Raw genomic sequence first — 24,367 nt, forward strand, 5'->3', positions numbered from 1 at the left:
CTATGTCTAGAAAGGTCCTCCCTGCATTAAACATTCCTAAATATTGATAAAGAAGGGAATGAACCATCTAATAAGCAAAGTTTAAAGTCCTGGATTACAGTTTCCAGTGGACACTTGCTGAAAGACAGGCTGCAAAAAACATATCTAAGCACGCAACTAGAAACAAGCTGTTCTCTGCACCTGCACTTGAATTCCATAATGCCAGCAACATTTCCAAGTGCTTACCACTGCTGTTCTGTGCCCTCTGTACCCTGGCATTGATGCACTTGGGTATCCTGTCCCTGATGATCTCTCAGTGTCAAAGGCTTGCCATCTTAAGTGGGAAATTGTTCCAGTTACTACTGCTCTTTCATTTCAATAACCCTATAAACAAAAGGCTTTTAGAGACAGCTGCCTGACACCTGGGGCATCAGGGCTACTTTGGAGGGTAGCATGGGCCAGTGGCATGAGCCCTGCTGCCTCCAGAGGGTTGAGGATTCCTACGCTTCCATAAACACTGCTCTTTTTGGTGTCAGCACAGAGATAGATATGATAGAAGCTAAGATGAGGCAAATGGCTTATCTGCCTAGTTGTCAGAGAGATTTTCTCATGTTATTTGCTTTCTATTGTCAGCCAGGGGCCTTTGCTATAGTATAAACACAGAGTAGATTTAGTGGTTCTATATTTCTGCTTTATTACTCTACAAATATTTATAAAGTTCCTCATAATATTTATTTCTTTAAGCTAAAGTTATTAAGCTTAAATAATTTCCCACAATATAGGAAAAACCTCTCAAATACCTATCTTTTTCAGTTTAATTTCTGCCTATTCCTGTTATGGTTTCCCAAGGTTTTTTTCCACACTTTTTGGTATTAATGAAGACATCACAATTCAGTAAACTCTGGAACTACCTTACTAGCAAAGCCTAAAGTTGTGCTTTGTCCTGTCTGTAAAGATCTGACCCCAGGGAAGGGCTGTCATTTTCACAATGCTTTTGCACTAAGATGCTGTCAAACAAAATATATTTGTGCATTATATAAGGAACGTGAGCAAGAGTATTTGTATACTTACATTTCCACATCAGCTGCTCTGTATAAATTTGGGTCCACCACTAGACAAACGAGTCACAGTTCCCATAGATTTTAAAAAGTAAGGTTTTCTAAGCATATGAGGAAAATAAATATGGATCATTTTTTATAATTACAATTTGGTCCTCAGCTACAGTGACATATTCCCATTTCTGTGATTTGTTTGCTGAGGAGAAGGAGTAAGCATGGCTAGTGATTTTGGTACAGGCCCTTGAAAGTATTTTGCATTGATGAAGAATGGAACTGCAGTTCAGAGTTCAGACCCCACAGTTTCCAAAACTACCAACGGACAGAGTTGGTGCCAGGCACAAACTGAAAAAACATTCAATGGAAACCAAATCCCTATTTCAAATTTGACTGATCATACCAAGAGAAAAGAGGAATCTCCACATTTCCTACTAGATTTCAGCAGAGCTGAAAGAACTTGGAACACATTCTTAATCTTAAATAAATCGTAGAGTTTTAACTTCATATACATGCTACCAAAGTGTCATGTAACATGTGGTTTAAGCTTTTTTCCCCCTTCTCTTTAAAACTCAGAAATTTGTATTTCAACCAGCATCATCAGCATCTATTATGAAATCTTTTAAAAGGACCATTAACATCTATCATGGGAACAGGGAATTGTAAGAAATAGGTAAACAATACTAGTTGGCTGCAATTGTGGGCAAAAATCATGTCTGGAATTATTGTGCAACGATCCCAGTTGTTGTTGGGACTATGTACAAATTGTTGGTCCAGATCATGTTCTCTTTCTCTCCTGACACTTATTCTGTCACTGATGATTTTGAAACTACAACTGTACTGATTTCTCTTCAAGGTTCAATTATCGTTTCAAGTTCTTGTCTTAAAAATATTCCAAAAAATTGCAGCTATCTAACATAGAGGAGAATGGAATTGTAAATTGCTAGAGAGAGCTGAGATGGGCAAGTCAGTAGCCAGGCTGGAAATGACAGCTCTTTTTTATGGGTTAGCACACCTTCTGTGTTTGCATAACATAACCACTACTTTATAGAAGCCAATATTCACAACTGACTTTGTGGCTTCGCCTTCTGTTGCCCCTTCCCCACCTGTGTCCAAGTCACAAATGCTCTCAGAATGCTCAAAGGCATACTAGTAGCCTGTTCCCACTGCTCACATAAGGCATAGCCTTGAGTTGCTCCTAGAGCTTCTCTCTTTTCCAATGTTGCCTTTAAATGTAATGCTCATAAAACACAAACAGACATTGAGCAACAAAAGTGAGGAGTTAACCAGGGTGAAAGACTGCAGCCAGCCTAGTATTTGCTCCTAGATTACTATAAACAAACATTTGTCATCACAAGGAAGTTACCGGTCAGAAGTACAGAACCAGAGTGATTTTGTGTGAGGCAAAACAAGAGCTGTATTTATTTATACTGAACTTAATTAAAGACTGAAGTTCCCTAAGAGTGATCTACATATCTCATGCAATCTACTCACACCAGCTGACACAAACAAGGAAAACAGAGAGGCAGCACACTATCTCTAATTCTTGGTAGGTGCTCTGTTAGTGACACAGCAAGGAATCTATGAGTAACTGGTTAGGAGACTCAGAGCAAAATAAGAGAGAAAAATAAGACACGTGGAACTAGCATTTTTGAGCTGGTAAGAGCCTGTAAACCTCGCCAATGGCTTATAGAACTTATAGCATTCAACATATAACACATCATTTAAACCCACTAATCCTGTTCAAGTGTTGTATTAAAGCACTGGAACCTCCTCTTGACTTCAGCAAAAGTGGAGCTTGATGAAAAATTTACCAGGTTCTTTCATCGCCTTCCATAATGGCATCATTATCTATAAAACATACCTAAAGCCTCCAACCTTCACCACTCTTGAAGAAGAGTAAAACTTGAATGTTGTTCCAAGAGAAAGTGAGAATACAAATTAAAAAGACCCTTGAGAGGTTCCTTCATGAAAAGTTTGGGTACTTCTCAATATTTGTACATTCTTTTATCTACTGAAGTTGTGCACAAGGGAGCAATCATGAGCAATATGTGTCAGCTGGGTATTTGGAAAGCAACGTAAGACCTGCCATCAGCAGCTTTCAGCTTCGTATCTGCTTTTCAAGCCCACCCAAGACCACTCAAAGAACAGCACTAGCACTCTGCTGGCAATATTGACCACTGATTTTGCCTTATACTAATAATAATAACACAACCTTTTTACAGTAGGAATTCAGACTGTACATAATGAGGCTGCAGTGATCACTTAAAATATTCCTCATTTAGAACACTAACTAAAAAAGATGAACCTAAGGAAAATCACAGCATATATACACAAAAGCTCAAAAAATATTAATGCTGCTAAAATCAAGTTATCTGTGACAAAAATAACAAGTGCAGGGAAAAAGAAATTCTTAAGCCATTGCAATGCTGTTCTTCATAGTACCACACAATCCAATATGCCACATTTTTCAAATTATTCAGGTACACATATAATTAACATTAAGAATAAGCATTCAGTCTGTTGATTCATGTGCTTTTCATGATTATTGTTCTGTGTTTTGATCACTGGATTATATTCAACAGGTATAACTAGTCTCTTGGAACTCAGTATCTCAGCATTGTGTTCCCCTCCTACTATCCCCACCTATACTATAAAAGCTTCATGATACAGTGAGCAAAATATGCTTGCAATGGGACAAGCAGTCTTTGGTTTTTTAACAAGACTGACAGGATCAGTGTAACCCAATTCTTGCAGCTACAGACAGAAGCACCTGCCAGAGAGAAACTTTGAATTTACATGTACTTAGCACACATTTATTTTTAAAATAAAACTAATTACAATATCTGCTATGTCACAGACTCAACAGGCCAGCACTCCTGAAAGCAGGTTTGAGGCTTCTGTTGGCACAAAGCAGTTACACATGCACATAAATCTCCAGATATAAAATAATAAAAAGGGACCTCTGTGTTCAATTTCAAGATGTTTTCAACCCAGCCCTTGGGTTTACTACTATGTTCTCCACTGGAATCCGAAATTACAGGAAACAAGGGAGCTGCAGCCAGTAAATAACTAATTCTGTCTTCAGACTGTCTTGTTCATAGAACATGCTATGGACAGCCACATACAGCTCTAGCTCTTGTGGCAGTTCTGACCATTGTGACACAGAAGTCACATAAGATCTGTTTTATGTCAGCATGGGTATCTAAATTATATTGCTAACGCATCAAGCTCTAAACACATATTTGTTTCCTCATAGGGAAGATCACAAAAAGGAGATCTCAGCACACCACAGCAGCTGAAAAACCACACAGATCCATATCAGATGCCCATCTGAGCGTTGAGCAAACATCTCTGCTGGTACAACTAAGTAGCTTTTTAAAATGTCATATATGTTTCCCATAATCATATCAAATCCAATGTCTAATATTCAACAAGGACCCCAAATCAGTCCTATAAGTAAACTGCATGTGACTCATGAATCACTGTGTCTTAAGACCCTAAAACAACATGGGCTTCTTGTAGGGGTGGGGAAGGAACAATACAACATTTCCTGGTGTGTCTCAGAGCTCAGTTTCAGGGTTTCAGCTTGAATGAGTATCAACACTGGCATAAGGAGTACATAAGTCACGCTATTGACTAGAATCTCTTTTTTTGTGTGTGTATGTGAAGATAACATAGCCAACAGCACATTTTGATGGAGAAACACTGTTCTGGCTTCTACTTCTCTTAGCTCTGCAGTCTTCTCTTTTGCACATATGATTGGAAGAAGATGGATCAGAGGGACATCATGAGCCAGTTTACTGAACAAATACCCCCAGACTCATTGGACATGAAAAAACCTTCACTGTTCGTGGTTTCCACCCAGTTGAATATGAGATAATTCAGTGAGATATTTCACCCGTCCATTAAAATAAACAGACATTGTAAAAGCATTCAAGGGCTTCAGAAATCCTAAATCCAGCCACAGTACAAGTATGGCTGGAATGTTGTTTATAGTCTTCTGAAAGCTCACATCATAGGAAATGCTCACTTATGCTGTAAAAATTGTGAAAAATATTTTTTTTTGATCACCATTTTTTAACAGAACTATCAGAAATACTTTTAAACAGAATTCCTTTAACCAAACCTAAAAAAAAAGCCCAATCTGGTCACCCTTATCCCTGCACAGGTACTTACTGGTAGTGTTGAGTTCAATATCATGGAAAGCATCCAAAAAGGCAGGGGTGCAGTTTTCCTCCTGTTGTATGCAGACCACTGTCAGCTCTTGGTGGCAGGAGAGGCTGACAGAGCTTGCACCCTCACACTTCAGTTTTCTGGATGTTCTAACCACTAAAGCTCAGGTCAGGCTGGGGCAAGGCTGATCTCTGCTCCTCCTGCTGAAGCTTATTCAGAAGTATATTAAGCAAGAGGGAGTTCAATGCTGCCTCCAAATGAAAAACTGTCACCTGGGGAGGGAGAAACTGAGCCCTGCTTCAAAGTCTGCTGTGACTTTTCAGTTGAATTTGGGAGAGGTTCTTAAGAAGAAAAGGCACAGTCCTCTCATCGTCCAGCCAGTCTCTTCGGAAAAACCTGGCAATACCATCTAGGCACACAAGTCCATCTGAAGCTGAAGAAATGCCCTTAGAGGCTTCAGGTACAGGTTGAGAACCTCTCTGTAAATTTGTGTGTTGTTTTCTTAGATGACCAGGATATAACTAGTGAATTAAGGAATAAAACACACAAATCAGGGTGCAAGCAGGAATTCAACCCTGAAACTCCTTAATTATAAAAGATGCCTTCAGAAGTGGGTACCACATTACCAACAACACAAAGTGTATTTCCCTAACAAAGACAAGTACTGTAAAATCATAGGAGAGCCTAGTCTGGAGGGGACTCCGAGAGATCGTGTAGTCCAGCCTTTTATGGGAGAGGAAGCCTAGGTGAGATTATCTAGCACCCTCACAGTAAAGACTTTCTTCTTAATATTTAACCTATTTTCCCTTCTTTCAATTTGTACCCATTACTCCTTGTCTTATCACTATAGTTCCTAATGAAGAATCTCTCTCCAGCTTCCCTGTAGGCCCCCTTCAGATACTTCAGATACTGGATGTTTACACTCTTTTTCTTTAATTATTCCAATTTTTTAAAAATGTTATGGATAAGAGGCAGTCATTTCATACTATCCTGTTACAAAACACATTAACTTTGTGCTCATCCTACTAAAATACAGGAAACAGAAAAAAAAAATCACAAAATGTTCTTTAGGAAGCTGCTCTTTCCTTCCCCTTTTACAACACTGCAGCCTTGAAAATTCCAATATTCAAGCTCTAATGACTATTTTTGCTTTCAGTATTAAAATCTAAACTGGGCACCTGAACAGGGTGGGAAAACCTGGGGAGCAGGTTTGGAGTGCTGAACCTTAAGCATGAGCTGCAATTATATTCCCCTGGGTTATCCACGACAATGGCCTTGCCTCTGCTGTCCTAGGAGAGGGAACATCCTGCTTGACCTTGCTGCTCCCACAAAATGGGTCTGGGCTGCTGTGCGACAGGCTGTCCTGAAATAAATCCAAACCGTGAATTCTCTGTGACAGTTTGTGGCATCTGGGTGACTCAGGCAGCCTCTGTGCCCGAGGCTGTTCCAGTGCAGGCTGTGATTTTGTTAACGTCACAATTTAAGTAGACTTGGGTCTTGTTAGCAGTAATGATGGACTCCCTGAAGGAAAACCAAGGTGGCATAGGAAATGATGTCATTTCATTATCAGCTCTGAGAAGGGGATAATTACATTTGTCTTCTTCATACTGAGATGACCCTGGTCCTTCAGAAGGCAGCTGGCAATCTAACCTCCAGCAGCATGCTCATGCCATGCCTCATCATCTGCTAATTTTCACAGCAAAGGCATCACTCAAGGTGACCCAAGCCATCACCAACAGACAAGATCTCCAGCTGGACATCTACACCAATGTCCAGTGGACAGCAGCATGCTGGGGGCATTGGACATGTTTGCAGCCCAGATTCAAACATATATAAAACAAGTCCTACTTACTTCATGTAAATGTAACCACAACAGCCTGTCAATGCAGATGGCTCAACAAGCAATATAACACAGAATAGTCTTACAGACACAATGAGAAAATTTCCTCTGGTTCCAAAATATCTGCCTCAGTCTGACATGGACGCTGAGGATTAAAGAAAAATGAGTAGACAGACTAAACAAAATTGGTAGTGCATTTAAATATTTATATTAGAAATTGAGACATGGATTTCTGTTTTAGTAATTTTTTGTAATGCCTTGGACCGGTGGTTGGTGGTTTACCTATCTTCAGCTTCTGAACTTCCTTAACTGCTCTGAAACAAGTTTGCTGCCTGAAGGGCAAAGCCAGACACTCAGAACTGTGTGCTTCTAAGAGCGCAATATAGAGAGAAAAGGAGGAGGTGGAAGAAAGGGAAATAAATACCTAACAATTAGTGATTGTAAACAGAACAACCTTGTGCCAAATTATGTTCTTATTTCTTTAAAAGCTAATTGGAGCTGTTACAGCATCATGTTGGAGGGTTTTCTGAGTACTTAGATAGGGGCATTAAGACAACCTTCCAAAACTGAGCACAAACTATTCCGCAAAGGTTAACCACATTCAGTCTCCAGAGATGGTGCTGCTTCCTAAGGGGTTGTCTGCAACAGGGAAATACATGATTACTGTAGTGGTTGTGGAATGACACCTTAGGTACATTATGTATATTATACATGTAGACACATGCATCTGAGAATAATGTCCCAGGAGATATGCCTGTTCCAGAGTAAGAGTATTCACCAGAGAAGCTACCCTAGAGTAAGAACAGTATTGTCATGTCACCAAACTTTCTTATGGATTAACTTCCCTGTGTGTTTAAACCATTTTTTGGGATAATTTCTGTCCCTTCTTCCCTGTCCTTTCTTCTGAGCACCAAATGTCTCATTGTTCAATGTCTGGGTTTATGTGAGAGCCAGGGTCTACCCCTCAACATGCCACATCTTGAAAACAAATTACAGGTTCACCTTATTTAATGTGTAATAAAAAACACTTACTGCTTACAATGTTTTTTGTTCAATGTCTCCCACAACACAGGATTTGGCTCACTTTTGGATTCTTTAAACTACCATAGCACAAAAAGGAGTAAGAATAAAACCAGTCCCATAGAGCCCTAACCATAGGAACAGCACTTTTATTCTCCATTGGATACCTCAGCATCTCTAGCAAAAAGAGAGGAGAATGAAAATAACAGACACCCATCTATCTTATCAAAGCACAAAAGAGGGTGGGATTTCAAATGTCCATGTGTTTCTAAAGATGCAGAATCATGGGTCATCTAAATTTCCGTGCTCAGTCCTGTACCTGACAACTCACCATTGGCTTGCAAGGGTGAGGACCATTTCTCTGCAATGTGACTATTTCAGAAGACCTGGAAGAAGCACTCTTTGCAAAGCAGCCAGAAGGGAGGGGAGAATAACATCAGCAACTGCTTCCCTGGCACAGGGGACCATAAGCAGCACATCTGTTCTTTTTGAAAATGTCAGAGAGAGGAAAAAAAAGGTGCCGAGGGAGTTGTCATCAGCAGACAGCACAATATGTGATTCCAGAATAATGCTTCACACAGTCATAACCTTTTCTTGAAAACGTTGCTCAGGGAGACCAAGCCTGACTAACTTTCCAAATAGCAAACAGTTGCTTGAAAAACTGACATGTAAGCTATATAATCACTTAGGATCCAGTTTACCTGTTTCTCTCTGACAAATGGGAGCACAGGCATGTCTCAGTGCAGAAGCTGCAGCTGAGATAGCCCTAAATCAGCACTCTACTGCTTAGTCACAGTCATGTCTACAGAATGTCAGTAGGAGGATTTCAGATCATACCCATGGCTCTACCTGTCTCCCTTCATCTGCCTCCTTGGCAAGCTACCTGATCCATGCAGGGCCAGTTGTTCCACAGAAAGCAGAGAAATGCTGTTTGTTCCTGGGCTCTGCAGGAAGGCATGCACCTTCCGAGGCAAAACACTATCTCAAGGTTGTTTTGAAATCCTGCTGATGTACACTCATGCAGCAAGCCAAAGCAGGTCTCAGATGGACATGGGCTGTCTCCTGTCCTCCTTGATGACTGGGGCTTCCCCAGGCAGGAGGACAGGAGACAGACAGAGGGAGGTGTGTCATATGGTGCCAGACCTATCCCCCTCTGAGGCACTGCCAAGAGGTAGGGGAAAAAAACACACTGAGGTTTTTTGAAGGAAGAAACTGCAAGCCCAGAATTTCCCTTCAGTCAACAGAAAAAAAACCCCAAAACTGATCCTTCCGTTTCCTTGTGCCTGGCACACCGAGGTGAAATAGAGAAGTCAAAATGATTTCTGCTTCATCCCCATCATTGTGGTCAACCAGAGGGGTTGGTGAGAGGGGGCCAGGATTAATCCCTAGCCTACAACTATGCTGTTCAGCTTCTTCAGTAGCTTATGTGACAGGCAGCAGGTCTGTTCACCCCAAAACCCCTTGGAGCTATCTGTAGTGATGTGGATGACCCTACAAGGACTTACAAGCTTCGATGCTGGAGACAAACAGAGACCTTTTCTCACCCTTGCCCTTAAGGGGCAGATCTGACCATTCAGCAATGGGACACTGTTTTATCGCCATCCTGCTACTCTCCCAAAAATATTCTGCTCCAAAGGGACTTTCTGGTCAGTGCGAAGGTCATAGTTTGTATCTGTCAATGCAGGGAGATAAATTTCAACAAAAGAAAGCATGAGAAAAGTCCTGATTTTTTAAGATCTGTCGTCATACAGCTACCATTGTCACAAGGGATAGGAAAAGTGCAGTCTGAGGTTTTACAAAGCTCCCACACAGGGGTGTGTATTTTTTGAGGGAGGGAGAGGTTGTCACAGAGATTGCAGAAGCTGGAGTCCATGACATTTTATTCATATTGTTTCAACTTATTCACCCACATGCCCTCAAGGGATGTTCTGTTTTTTCAAATTGTTGTTTCTGCTAAAAACTGCATGCTGTGAATTAGTGTGGTTAGATGCTCCTTTCTCAAAAATATTTTTTTTGATCTCTATTATTCCATCTCTCTCCTCTATAGGTGTAAAAAGTAGAAGTTTGTCCATGTATGCAAAACCTTATTTTCTTCCAAATTCATTCAAATGAAATTCAAGAGAGTAATTTGTTGAAGTCAATGGGATAATATCTGTATAGTACGAATTTAAGTGAGGAAAAAATCAAGCACATTGATATTACTCTGTTTTCATTACTTCTTCCATACTGTCCTCTGTGTAGGTACTGGAATAGCAGGCAGAGAACAACTAGAGCGAGGTTCTTGAACCAAACAAATCAACTAAGCAAGATGAATTGAACGATATAGGGAGAGAACTTACGATCCTTATTTTTTGTCTTATTTTATTCTCACCACTTGTAGTGTGTTTTGTAGGGCAGTTTGCAACTCTTTTAAGAATTTCAGTCCAGACAGTAATTTAGGCAGCAGATCAGTTGATAAAACTCTGATTAGATGTCAGCTCTTCAACTGAGCTATTTTCATGGCCTGCCTTAACCTATGTTTAGTCTAACAGATAAATATTTAGAGTTCACCAAGACTGCTGAAGTGAAGTTAATATAAAGAGAGTCTCACCAAATCTGGTCAATCCATACAGGTTTCCTTGTTTTTAGCCTTCAGCTCTACATGTTTTGCTGAAATTAAGTTCTGAAGCTTATATCTACAATACATTATTCATACAATAATCCATAAATTTAAATTAAGAAACATAACCAGTTCAGAATTTTGCAGTGCTGCAATAGTGCAAAGTGATGGAAGACACATGGCTTGGTGTTTTCAGCATTGTTGGAGTCAACCACAAGGGTCTTTAACAGATCAAATCAGCCAGTTTCTCTCTTTCCTTTTCTTTCTTACTCTCCTTGAACAAGACAAGACACTCAAGGGAATAGCCCTTCCACAGACTATTTCACAGACCAGTCAGGTGCTTGGAGACAAAAGAAGGGAGCAGACAGGGTCTTTCCACCACTACAACAAAGAGGGCAGGGCTTGTGCAGCCCTGGCAGAAGTGTCTATCAATGGACTAATTGAATTTACCAACTTCAAGTGAGTTTGACATTACAGTTGTGTGATCTCTATTCACGGTTCAGTCCAAGAGCATCTTGTGTTTTTAAACCAGTTCCATTCGCCTTTACCAGAGAGAATAAACATTTTGCTGTCCTGCTGTGTGTGTTTTCAAGGCCACACTTCTTGGATAACCTTCATCTCTTGGTACTGCTGGATCCAGTGGGGCAGACGTGTGGGAGAGGCAAGAGGCAAGGGCAGAGGTGTGAAGAAAACAGGAATTGAGAGCAAGCAAGGGAAAGACAAAGCTTTAGAGTAGCCAGGAGCAGTCAGGTGGAAAATGGCTAAAGAAATCAAAACACGGCCTGGCACTGGTGATGACAGAGACTGAATGAGCTTTACAAGTCATGTCAAGGGAACCAAGAGAAGAACCTATTTTAAGACTTTCAAACCTGCATCTTCTCTCAAAACATAAATAGGGCAGAAACAGCCTATTTGAACTTGGCAGGTAGTGTCAAGAAAGTTTACACTACTCTGCATAAAGATAAGCACCTGTTTAAGAGCAAACTTATTTTTACCCAACATACAAGCAAACCGAGCTCCCTCATCACAGGCAAAAAAACTTCCATGCTGTCAGCTGTGACTTTTCTTGGTGTTGTAAAGCACCACAGGGCACAAAATCACTATAGTATTTTTTGTGTTAGTTGTCAACTGCTATTTCCCGGGGATTTGAATAACAGAGGAGACATGAAGCACGGGAAAATCTGAACAACAATTATCAGCCCTTAACAAAAAGAAAATCTGTGAAATGCATTTTCTCTCTAAGAAATAGACTATTAACCTCTCTCCAATACTGAGTTAGCAAAAATACAAAGGATGTAACTAAGCGTGTGCTGGAGTGGAGAGAAAGGGAGGGGAAGGGAAGGCAGGGGAAGGGAGGGGAGGAGAGGACAGGGAAGGGGAGGATATGGTGTTGTGAAATAGGTGGAATAGGAGCAAATGTTTTTTGAAAATACCTGGTATGGATTACAGTTCTTCAGTTCTAGAAGAGGGTTTCTTGGTCTTGGCCTCCCCTCATGAATTTCTTTTGTTCATTTAGGTCACATTAATTCAAGCCTCGATTATAAAAAAGGCAGATCTGCCTTGTTTGTTTTGTCAGCTCAACATATTAAGTGCAAGTTTATATGTACACAATATATCTTATTAATTGCTGTGTCCTGCTTTGGTCTATTCTCCTCTGATTTATTTTGAACTCAAAGACCATAACTGTAAGTGCCTTCAAACTTACAGATACTTAGGCCACTGGGGAAAGAGCAGAAAAAAAGTGAAATGCAGCAACCATTACTGTCCAACTTCATTACATTCATGCCTTGGAAGGATAAAATAAAAATGTACTGGAATTTAATCTCCTCTGAGGGAAGAAACTGAAAGCGGCATGTTTGTTAGAAACAGCACACACTCAATCCAGTAAAAATCATCAAGATATGCAAAATTTAAATGCCATTTAAAAATGGATACTGAGAAAATCTATAGACACGGCACCAAGAAAAGTACATTTGTTTGGCCATATCCTTGACCCGCGACAGCACAGTGCAGATATAAAGCAGATGTGGAGAATACAGCATGTTTCCAACACTGGAGGCTGTGCAGGATGCGCGGGACCCTGCTAGTCCTAAGCCAGGGTCCAGGTTGCAGCAGGGGGGCACAAGGATGGCATAGATTGCAGTAGATACCACTGGGCATCCACAGCAGGATCTTCTCAGCATATCTAAACTGATTTACTAATGTTGTTAGTATCAATATTTTCATCACAGGCTGCGTTGGAGCAAAGTAACAGCAACTTTCATCTCAAAGTTTCAACTCTGCTCATCCCCACAACAGATCCTGAAGACAACTCTAAGCACAGTAGTACCAAGAACAAAAAAAGAAATGCCAGTATATATATACTGCACTTGTTATTTATTTGTTATTTGTTTTGCAGCAAATACAAACCAGGTAGTAATGCTTGAAGGAGAGATGTGTCAATTGTTTAAACCAGAACCATTGGTGAGGTTCCTTTGGGAGCCAACACAGGCAAGTCACAACCAACTCCTGGGATTCCCACTCCCACTGCAAAACCTGCTTGGCAAAGGGCTGGGTTGCAACATGTGCTTTTCATAAAGAGCACTTATTTCTGACTGTAATTTAGCTGCTTGGCAGGAGGTGTTCATACATATTAAGCGAAACAGCCTTGCTCATCCATATCAACCTACACATCCTCATATAATAGCAGCAGCATAGCATAGTCTCTGCTTCCAGTGGTCTCCCATGGATCACAGGATGGATTTGGTTAATCATGTCCATCTCCTTCCCATTAAAGCCTGCTCCACAAGGGATGTTTTCTGACCTTTCATACTATTGAGTTATAAAATACACAAGCAAAGAGGCCTCTCTGGATGTTTCTGTGAAACCATTCCACTACTCCTTTTACATGGGAAGAAAGTTAAAAACAGTGGGACATCACTAGTGCTAGCTTAATATTAAAAATGATGTCTAGCAGTAATGCTTATCACATATGGGAGGAGAAAAGAAAATACCTGAATTTTAAAATTAGTACTGTCTGTTCTTGATAAAACACAAAACAGAACCAGGCCATCAGTTTACTAATCTCTGTTCACTAAGTTCTGCAGAGGAGAGAGGAAAATACAACCCTTAGAGCATGCCAGATTCCCCTTGTCCTCTAAGTAAGAGATTACTAAATTATTGAAATTCTATATTAAGAATATATTACACACTGTCTAGTAAATGATGGGACTGCAATGCGTAATATAAAGAGAGGTGTAAGCTTCCCAATACGTGCACATGAAATGACTTGCTGATCTAAAACGCTTGTCTCCTGCCAACATGATTTCAAGAGAGTGTTGGAGGGAAAAGCAATTTCCAAAGTAATACACTAATGTTTGAATTTTTAGATGAAATTTATAGCTCTAAAGACATTTTATTTACTTATTTTACATTATTCAGGTAAATAATATACAGTGAATTAGCAATATACAGTAAATTAGCAGAAGAACAAATAAAAATTAAGCATGGCTCCAGCAACTGCAAACATCTTGTCTTAGCCTACTTCGTGCCATGTGTCACAGCCGTGTCATGGAGCAAGACAACTCCATTAAGACAGAGGATTCAATTGTGACTTCTTACTCCTCACCTAAGTATTTTCTATACTCAGCTCAGTATCTTGGTAAAAAGAAGAGAGAATGAATACCAGAGCAGATACAGTCAATGCAGTGTGTGATCATTACAAATTTGGTTGTCTGCCAGCACTGCTGAGAAGAACAAAACCTTATCAATAAAGTTTGAGGATGCTGCCAACAGAAATCCAACTGAAATGAGAAAGAAACTTCCAAGAAATATGACTTGACTTGCCCACTTCTACAGTCAGCCTATTTTCCTTCATAGTGGGAGGATATATTGTACAATATGTATGGATGCTTTACAGTTTTGGTTGGTTGGTTGTTTTTTTTCGTGAAAAAGTTGCACAGCATCTGTTGAAATCTCCAGCCATTTCACTGGGCTGCTCCTGAGCTCGCCTCACTCTATTTTCAGAATCAGTTGTCAATTAATAAATTAAATTAATGGATAAAGCACATTCCAGGGAGAGCCCAAGGATTCACTCATAAAATGCAGTCTTCACCAGCTGCGACTTTGCTGAGGCTTAGGGGTGTATTCAGCTTTCTAATATGCTTTGAAAGAAGTTCACATTCTTAATCCCGAAACAGAGTTCAGCTCCAAGCCAGGAGTCCTGTGGTGGCAGTGGGGGTTTAGTCATGACATAAGACATGTCATTGACCAACAGATACCTCCACTGAGGTACCAGTTCAACACAGACAGACAGCCTGGACCCTCCTTTTGAAACAGAAGCCCCAAGCAGTCATACGTGTGCTGTCACACAGGCTGTTATTAGTCCAGCATTGCCGCTAATGTTACTTAAAAACCTTTGCTTTTGTATCCTGTGCTGTTGGCATCCTTGTGCACGTGTCACTGCATGGCTCAGGGAGGTAGTACGGACATGCAGTCACATGCCAAGATGCAGAAAATCAGTTCTAGTTCCCGAACAATCGCTCTTTTAATGGAGAAGGTCATGAAACACAGCTGGTTATTCTGTGGACTTGGGACCTTGAAGGCAGATTCCCCCAAAAGGTCAAGAGTGTTAAAAAAATCCAAGACCCCCAGATCTGCTAGTCTACTTCCCTACAGTGAAACAAGCTGTGTTGCAGCTGATCTCCAAACAGTATTCAGAGCAGGATTTAAGCTATGACAGGCATAAGAGCTCTGCAAGAGCAGTGCTTATCCTCACGTTGCAGGACAGCCCAGTTCTGGCAGATTTGTCAGAGAAATAGCTCAAGGGAAAATATCCTTGTCATGCTGCCAGTGCCAGTGTTAAACTAGGTTAATTGTCAGAGAGATGGGGAGGTCGGCCAGACTTGCAGCATACGGCCTGCGTGGCTTAACGTCAGACAAGAAACGAGAGTCTGCTGCTTGTGAGTAACCACTGACCACCTGCAACTCCCCTCACCTCACTCCTTCCTCCTACCCCACCAGACCTTTGGTGCTTTGCCCTCTCTGGTCCCCATTCCAAAGTGGATTTCCTGTTGTGAAGCCACCTCCAAGTGGAATAAGATTTGACCCCTCTGTGTTCCTGTTACACAGGTAAAGCTTGTAAGCACACTTCTTTTGATCAGCCTACATAAAAATCAAACGTAACTGAGACATAAGTCATTAATGAAAAGAAACCTTTCTGCCAACCATAATTGTTGCATTGCATTTCCAGGTTGGCAGAGTTTCACTTTTTTTTGGTTGGCTCAGGTTTTAATTTTGGCAACAAAATATATTTTTTGAGATTGAAGCTGGCCAATGTCAGCCTTTTCCAAAAGTGTGAGAAGCCTTGAGAAAACACAACAGAAGAATAAGAGGTCTAATTCTGATCTCAGGTATGTGCAGATAGCTGTGAATGGAGTAAAGGTGGCTTTCTTGCATGAATAGAGGGAAATGAAGGAGATCTTTCTCAGTCTATGATTGAAATGCCAACTTTCCTGACACAAAATTCCCAGGTAGAATCAACAAATTCTTAATGCTCTCAAAGGGTTTTTGGTTTCTGGAGCTGTTCCAAATGAATTTATTTCTGCACCTAGAATCACAGTGCTGGGGAAAAAGATGCTCACCAGTAACACTCATACCACAAAAACACAGCACTCTTTAACCTGTGCTGTGGAACCAGTTGGGATGTGTGGGTGGGGAAAGGTACTGTCTCTGAGAGAGGGTGGCAGACACTGGGGGAGACATCCAGACCCCACCATGCTGCTTAGGGGAAGACTCTGCATATTTGACAGAGGGCAATTAGTCTTTGGCAAGGGTGACTGGACCCAGATAGTTCAGTCAATTAAATGACTACTTTCTGCTGCACGTCCCATGCTAACAGCACAGTCTGTATCAAGCACTCCTGAATACAACACTTAGTGTATTAAGAAAATTCAATTTGGGCACTTCAAATTGAATGAACAGAGAAACTAAATTTTACTAGTTCTTCCAGCCCAAAGTGCTGTTTTGAAATTTAAGAGAGTAGTTATCATATAAAAGTTACATGGGAAAACTTGAGCCAGTTAATTTGGTGAGATTCCTTTGACTGTTTCATGTAAAACTTAAGAAGGATAAGGGAAAAAAAAGTACTTTTTTCTGCACAAGGGTGTAGGTTATGTATCTCCCCCAGACAAACAACAGATTTTAAAAAATAATGGCTTGATTCAGATTAGTGGGATAGATCTAGCTGGTGTATTACAAGAGAGGACTAAGGCCAGGAGCTGTTTAATCCTTGGAGAAAAGCAGTGCCAGCAGGAGCGGCTGCCACAGGCTCCCCAGTGCTCGACCTGTGCTGAGCACACGCGATGCCCAGAGCCCTCCCAGGCACTCACTCAGTCAGCGTGGCCACGTGCCCAGCTGGGATCAGGCTGAAAATCAACCTATGCTTTCCATGTGATTGAGGTCCCTGAGGGGACAAGGTGAGGTTAGTCACTGCCTAGGCTTGCAACTCCCTTCTCCTCAATTTTATTTCTAAGTGGCTCTTTGAACTCAAGGTGCAGAAAACCCTGCTATTGAGAAATACTCTGCTACACAGCTCTCATGCAATGAAGTGAGAGGGACAGTGACGGTGTGAGCAGTGCCACCAGGCCCTCACAGCCAGGAGAGCCTCCTTCAGTGACCACAGACTGCCTCTTCATCCATATATCTTTTTTTTAACTGGAGGGAATAACATAACCTGACTCAAAAGAATGCTTGGGCAAGTATTTTCTTTCTGAAGATATCTTAAAGAGAGCAGATGCTTGTCAAAGCTGCTTTACAGGGATATAAAGAAGAAGGCATGGACCCTGGGGTGGGGTCTTCTCAACACCCATGTAGATCCTTACAATGCTGAGAGCCATTGGGCTGATGTGGCTACATCCCACCCCCTTCTGAGAGATTTCACAAGGGAGACCTCACAGGTTTCTCTTGTCCTTCTGCCAGAGGTTTCCATGGGCTTCTCCTCAGGAGAGAGGACCTTGGTTTACCACATGCTGCTCTTCATGATTCGGCTGAGAGCAAGGACAAGAACATCATCTGTGCCAATATCTTTGCTGGGGGCAAGGGAGGGACAACAGGCAACGACCGGGGAAATAGTTTTAGTGCAGGCGACAGTATCAGGAGGTATGTATTTGCTTGTTGAGAATGTCTATAATTATTAGACTGCTAATAGAAAATTAAAAATAGTGGCACCTATAAGCTGTCCTATAAAGTGCCACTACAGCACATCCTCACACCTCTCTTTCCTACCCATGTGGCACCCAGCTAAAGTGCAAAGGTCTGGCACAGCCTTTCTCCAACTTCATTTCTCCTCTTCAAATCTCCTAAAATCTCCTCTTTATTTCTTAGATGGATTCCGGAGTTTGCATCTCCAGATGGATTTTGGGCTATAGTGTAATCCTTATTCCCCAAGCTGCCCACTCTGCACTTAGGAACAAAAATGTCTTTGAATTAAAGCGAACCTCAACAACGCAACAAAAATAACATAACCTTTGTTTGAAGGGAAGAGATGGATTGTGTGAGAGGGAGAGCAGTATGAATCCCAGTGCCTCTATTCTTCCTCTTGCACCAGCACCAGTGATGGTAACTGCATTCCCCACAGTCCTCCAGTTCTTCCCTTGTTGCTTGCAAACCTGTCATCCCCCTCTTCCTCCTCGGCTGGTATCTCTGGTGGCTGACAGCCAAGCAAATAATGAGTCCTGACTGAGGGTATTATTTTTACTGGCCAGCAACCAAAGAGAGTGTGATAAAATTAAAAAAAAAGTTTTCTGCCTCCTGTGGTCTAGTTTGAGCTGTGCTGCAAGCCATACTACATACAGCAGGTTCTCTTCAATTGGCTGTGGGGAAAGATTTATGAAGCTGCTTCTGTGGGGTTTGGGATACAAAAGTTCGTGGCAGTTAACCTGTGTCCCCCTGTGTCAGGGCCACTGGTGGCTGTGGTATCACAAATCTTTGCATTAAAAACATCCCACATATAAGTGCCCAAGCAACTGAAGTAGCAACCTGTAGGTCATAACATTTGTATAAACTGATTAAACAGGACTGAAAATGGGATTTCTCTTTTTCTGTTAACTGCTGCTATTAAAAAGGACCTTGAAACCATCCCACAGATTAGTATGTCAACGCCTTGTGCAGCATCCAGCAGCAGCCAGAGGCACCAAATACATCTGGAGGGTAGGAGAAATTCCTGAAATGAGCTCAAACTGCCTGGTGCCCTTTTGGATTATGTCAGTCTCCGCAAATCCTGCTTCCCATTGCCCCGGCCAGAGACAGAGTGGTGCAGGAGGTCCTGAGCACTGCCTCCTGGCACCAGGATGCCAGGTAGCATCCTGGGCTGGGCACTGGGGAGGGGGTGTGCACCTCTCATTGCTGACAGCTGAAGATGCACGTCCAAGCCCCAGTCCACACCCACTCCATTAAGAACAACTGCCAACATCCAGCACTACTAACATATCTGTGGGTTAGAAGGCTAAATAAATAAGAGATGAATAGCTACCGTACATCATAGCCTTTTACCCTGGCAGAAGCAGTGAACCTGAATTCCCCAAGAAAAGCAAGTACGCTGTGTCTCCGCCTATGCTCTGATTAATCTCGTCGGTTTGTTTTCCTGGAAACTAGATGTCCCAGATGCCATTGTTTCCATTATAAGTGTTCATCTGCTCTGTTTTGAGCTTGATTGCTCCTGTAGTCTGCTTGGCTTAACTGTTTTTTGTTTTTGTTGTTTGTGGTTTTTTAAATTATTATTCTTAAACAAAATCCCAGCAAATTAAAATGAGGGCATAGCTGCAACCCTCAACACCAGATTTGTTAAATGTTTAAAAACACTTATGGCATACAGAAATCCTGAGCTGTTGTATGCAGTGTGACTAAATTATTAATAGTTGCCGTGCACATCACACGAGAATTTTAAAAGGGGACTTTGTGTTTCTGAAAAACACTGCTATTTTTGTCTCTCTGTAGAGACAAAGTCATTTGGAAATTACTCTCATTGGTACTAATCACAACTGTTACTAAAACATTCTCTATTACGTAGGCATAATACAGTAATTATTCATTTTTGAGAAGAATTAGCCATTTCATTCATTATCTCAATGAAGATCTTGAAAGTTAACAATTTGTTAAAATACAAACAAAACATAATAAATGAAATCATATTGGAACAAATATCTATTTCTAGTCATAAAAGCCCTATTAACTAAGTACAATAACATTCAAGCACAAATTAAAGTTGTAACATTTACAGATGATACCATAGAATATTTGTTTTATGGGTAGGAAAGATGAGCTATGGGGTTGTTTGAGGTGGGTTTTGTTAAACCATGAAGATATATGAATAGATTGCTACATTTAAATTTGCATTACAGAGAAAATAACATTCTACTGTGGGCAAAAACAGAAATATGGGAAATTTCTTTCCTGTCTCAAGTGAATTACTTCTGGTGAAAGGCTTCTCAGCATTTTGCTACAGGCACGCAGCTTTACACACAGAACATTATGCATGTACACACAGAGAGTGCTCTACTGGGGGTGTCTATCCTGATGCCCTTCTCTCTGCCCAGCTCCCTGTAAAGCTATTTATGGGAAACAAAGAAGAAACACAGATTTGGAAATGGGAAAAAAAAAGGTAAACCCAACAACCACCAAAATCGTCGGCACAGAAAAGCAAGTTGATACACAAAAAAGCAGCTTCACTCAGTATGTCTCAGCTGCTTCCAAAGCAGAAAGCAATGGGGACGTACTGCTATTATTAGCCCTCCGGATGGGAAGCAGCACGGTTTAAAGCTGTTAGCAAGATGTTGCAGGATTTTCTTTGCACGTATGCACAGGCACAGACACACAGGCAGACAGACAGACGCCCCAAAATGCTCATGGTGAGCCCCTTCCCGCCATTCGGGTGAGACAGACAGACAGAGAGCACGACGCCAACGCGACTGTGCGTACTCACAGCTCGGAGTACAAGAAGTGCAGGTTGCCCACATTGTCTATGTAGTTTGCAGGACTTAGCCAAGGTAGGACCAGTAACAGGAGAGCCTTCATTTTCAGTGCAGTGCTGGCACTGCTGCTAGATTTCCTCCTTCCCACCGTCTCTCTGTGCTGGTGGGACACACAACGAGAAGCTTTTGTGCCAGCCAAGCCCCTTCTAAGCAAGCCTTTCCATTTCAACGCAATGGTAGCACATTATGAATCAAGCTTAAATCCCTTAAGCGAAGCTACACTGCAAAAATCATTGACCTGTAAGAGGATTACTCGATCTGACTCTCGGATGGGTAGATGTGAGGGTTTAGGGACAGCACAGCGTGGTTGGCGAGACAGTGACTTATGCTGCAGAGGAGAGCGATGCTCAGAGAAGAGACCTGCCTCCTGCAGGATTCAGAGTGGTTCTTCAGAGGCAGCTGGTATGTTTACATCACTGCCCACAAGCAGATGGGTTACGAGCTGAACTGCATCACGGAAGGGTGTAGCTGTCTGACGAGGGGGGAAAAAATGCCCCCCATGGAGTTTTGTAGCAGGCGATATCAGAAGACCACACCTTTTTAAAGTAAAACACCACAAAAGATCACAGTCAACTGCTGGCTGTTTGCATCTCAGTCTGAATTCCCCTAATCCAGTCAGATGTTTTTGTACAAACATAAATCATGTAATAATCCAAGGACATGTCCCTTCTCAGGGTTTTTTTGAAGGATGCAAGAGCAAACATTTTAAATAAGGATGCTTTCAGTGGACTGCTCCATGGTAACCAGTGTTTAAAAAAAAATAAAAAGTTCTCTTGTCAATTACAAAGAATAAAACAGCAAGCTCACCTTGTCCCATCAGTGACCTCATCTCTGATCAGGGCAAACTTTCATTTTGTTTCTGAAAACCAGGATTGTTCTGAACCTGAATCATGCAAGAAATGAGAGGACTGCTGACTGCCCTAGTAACTCTAGCAGAGTCTACTTTAATTTATTCGCTGAGTACACAGATCACGTTCTGTCAAGATTTCAGATGGGGTCTGAGCTGTTCTCACCACAGGCACCAGTTGTTTATGATTATTATTGTATTAGTTTTATTAGCAAAGTCCCACACTTTGTCTCCCCTCTGTTGATTCATCAGAGTTAAAGAGAACAGCGTCAGTTCAGTCTGCTCAATCTGTCCCTGGGCATGATGGAGCACAGTGTCCTTCTCTCCTGCCCTGCCATGAGTTGGAGGTGGGATGATGGCAAGAGAGGTTTCTGCATTTCCAAGAATTAAATTAGGCAGAGGCATAAGATACCTTGGGCGATAATTAATTAATGCTGTGCTTAAAAAAATAACGGTACTGCACAGTGTCTTCAAGAACAAGGTTGCAGAAGTCCACCTTTAGGGGTCACTCAGAATGCTCCTTCCTATTTCTTCCATCAAGTGGGAATGCCAGTGAGGCTGTACTACCCATGGCCCGGAAAGCTGAAACCCCCAACAGCAGAAGTTCCCTGTGGTTTCCTGTTCTCCTGTCTCTTCAGGTAGCTCAGCCCTCCCAACCACTCTGAGGAAGGCCAATCCATGTCATGAGTAGCAAAAAGCAAACATCCAGCCTATGTAGCAATGCTCTGTACTGAACTACCTTAGAGGCTAAGATGACCCTTGGTGAATCTCCAGTCTCCTGCTCCCTGGATTTGCAAAGCTGGGACTTTGTGCAAGGAGCCTGACATAGGGAAGGGGGAATCCCAAGAGACTGTGAGAACATGTTACTGAGACAATTCTTTCTAGCCCTGACTGGGCTCAGGACAAGAAGCCAGAGGCATAGGATCTTGAAGATCCTGAGGGAAAGATCGAGGCCACTGGCATTCAATAATAAGTGCTAGAATAAAACTTGTCATGATTTTACAGGACCAAATCATGGTTTATAGCATGCAATTCTGTAAGATATGTAGCGAAGGGTGCCTTTACTACTACCTTAAGGAGGAGAAACTAACATATTGCAGTGACTTGCACATGTCCATGTAGGAGAATCAACACTAGAAATCAGTTGTGCTAGTTGTGTGGCTTCCATCTAAAAACCAATGTTCTAATTTGTTTATTTATTGAGGTGGGGGTGGATGTCCTGCTACTTTTATGGCCACAGAATTATCATGTCAAAAAAATTAACACAAACAGAAGATCTAAAACACATTAAAGTCAGCTATATGTATAGCAAAGGGAAAGGGCATTTGCATTAAGGCCTCAAGATTTTGTGGTTGGAGAAACATGATTTCAGTGACAGCAGCTCACAGAAGACTGACAGTCCCTCTACCTGCATTACTACTAAAACTAGCATTTGAGGCCTGCCAGAGGAGTAGTGACCAAAGGCAGAAAATTATGATTATCTTTGCTATTTTTTACCCTTAGTAGCAGACAGCTAACCTCACAGAGCACTGCTGACTTGGTCTGGGACCTGCTGCCATGCCATGAGCCAGCAGCACCCTCACAAGGAAAGCCAGGTCCAGAAATGGGTGCACCAAGGGCACCCAAATCCACAAACACCAAGCTTCTAGCATGTGAAAAGTGTTCTATTGATCTTTGCAAGGGATCAATAAACCTGTTGCTAATGGTTTTTTCCAGTTTCAGTAGTGCAAAATGGTCACATTTTTTGTTGTTTAAAACACTGTAACTTCAGTGAATATCTTCAGTGAGTAAATTCCTAGTGAGAATTCAGGTGCTTCAGGAAATGAGGTCTCCAGTTCAAATGGGGACATGTTTGAATGGCAGGCTGCAGAGCCATTTCCCGTTACGGGCTTCAAGACTGTGAAGTGTGCAGCCATGTGAACATATCTCTGCTCTCTGGCTCACCAGCCTGCTCACCACGGATGCTCTGACCCTCAGCATTGCCGTGTCTGTGCAGGAATGTGCTCCCAGCAGCAGTCTGGAGCCCTGCACTGGTTGTTCAAGGCTTCCTCCACAATGCACACACCAAAGCACACACCTAGCAACATGATTTACACCTGCAAACCACAGAGGAAGTAATTTCACTGGACAACAGATACAGACCACAGAAAAGAGCATCTCTTAGACCCCATCTCTCCTTCAACCTGAGGTGCTGTTACCCAGATTATGCCAAATCATTTATCTGCCATCAGAAATCACAGCCCTGAATATTTACTCCTTTCCTTAAAAAAGGCAGAAGATGAAAGACAAAAGCAACAGCACATGCTTTTACTCTGCAAAACAGAGAATCATTTGTCATCAGTACTCTCCTTGCGGAGGAACCAAACTGCTCCCTGGGGGGGCATGTTTCCCACAGGCAGGAGGGAGAGTATCCTGGTCACCAGGAGAGGTAAGCCTGGAGGGGCAGTTCAGCCAGGGTGCTTTTCCAGACTATGTCACTCTGTGAGCCCCACGGTGCAGTGCCCTGGGTAAGTGCTCACCTGGAAGAAAGGAGCACTCAGCTCCAAAGACCAATACCAAACCAGAATATTTTCCGCTCTACTTCTCATATAGGTCATTTGTGATTCAAAAAAGGTTTGAAGAAAGGGCAATTATAAAACCCTTAATGTGCTATTAAAACATTTATAATAACTCAGCTTCCCAAAACTCACAGATCTCTTTGGACTACATACACACTTCCATTATGTAGCTAACCACAAGATATCCACCCAGAACTGCTAACTATAGGATGAAGTACCTTGAATGCATTTATTTCTAAAGAAAAGAGTGAGATATTGTCATATAATAGACTAAATTGAGCTCTAAATT

At 41.8% G+C, this 24,367-nt stretch overlaps 1 protein-coding gene across 3 annotated transcripts in view; it reads right to left on the minus strand.

The window, feature by feature from the left end:
* The window catches only part of LNX1 (ligand of numb-protein X 1), a 68,686-nt gene that overhangs the window by 39,765 nt on the left and 4,554 nt on the right, over window positions 1-24,367 (minus strand). The window contains exon 1 of one of the 3 annotated variants that reach the window (XM_032686005.1): window positions 20,625-21,098. The exons of 1 other annotated variant lie outside the window; for it this stretch is intronic. In XM_032686005.1, the coding sequence (XP_032541896.1) occupies window positions 20,625-20,716 (92 nt within the window). In that variant the 5' untranslated portion in view covers window positions 20,717-21,098. Of the gene's footprint in view, window positions 1-20,620; window positions 21,099-24,367 lie in introns of those variants that run through there. One more of the 3 variants, XM_032686007.1, reaches the window with a different exon arrangement.

The sequence above is a fragment of the Chiroxiphia lanceolata genome, chromosome 4, assembly GCF_009829145.1.
Source record: "Chiroxiphia lanceolata isolate bChiLan1 chromosome 4, bChiLan1.pri, whole genome shotgun sequence".
NCBI lineage: Eukaryota > Metazoa > Chordata > Aves > Passeriformes > Pipridae > Chiroxiphia > Chiroxiphia lanceolata.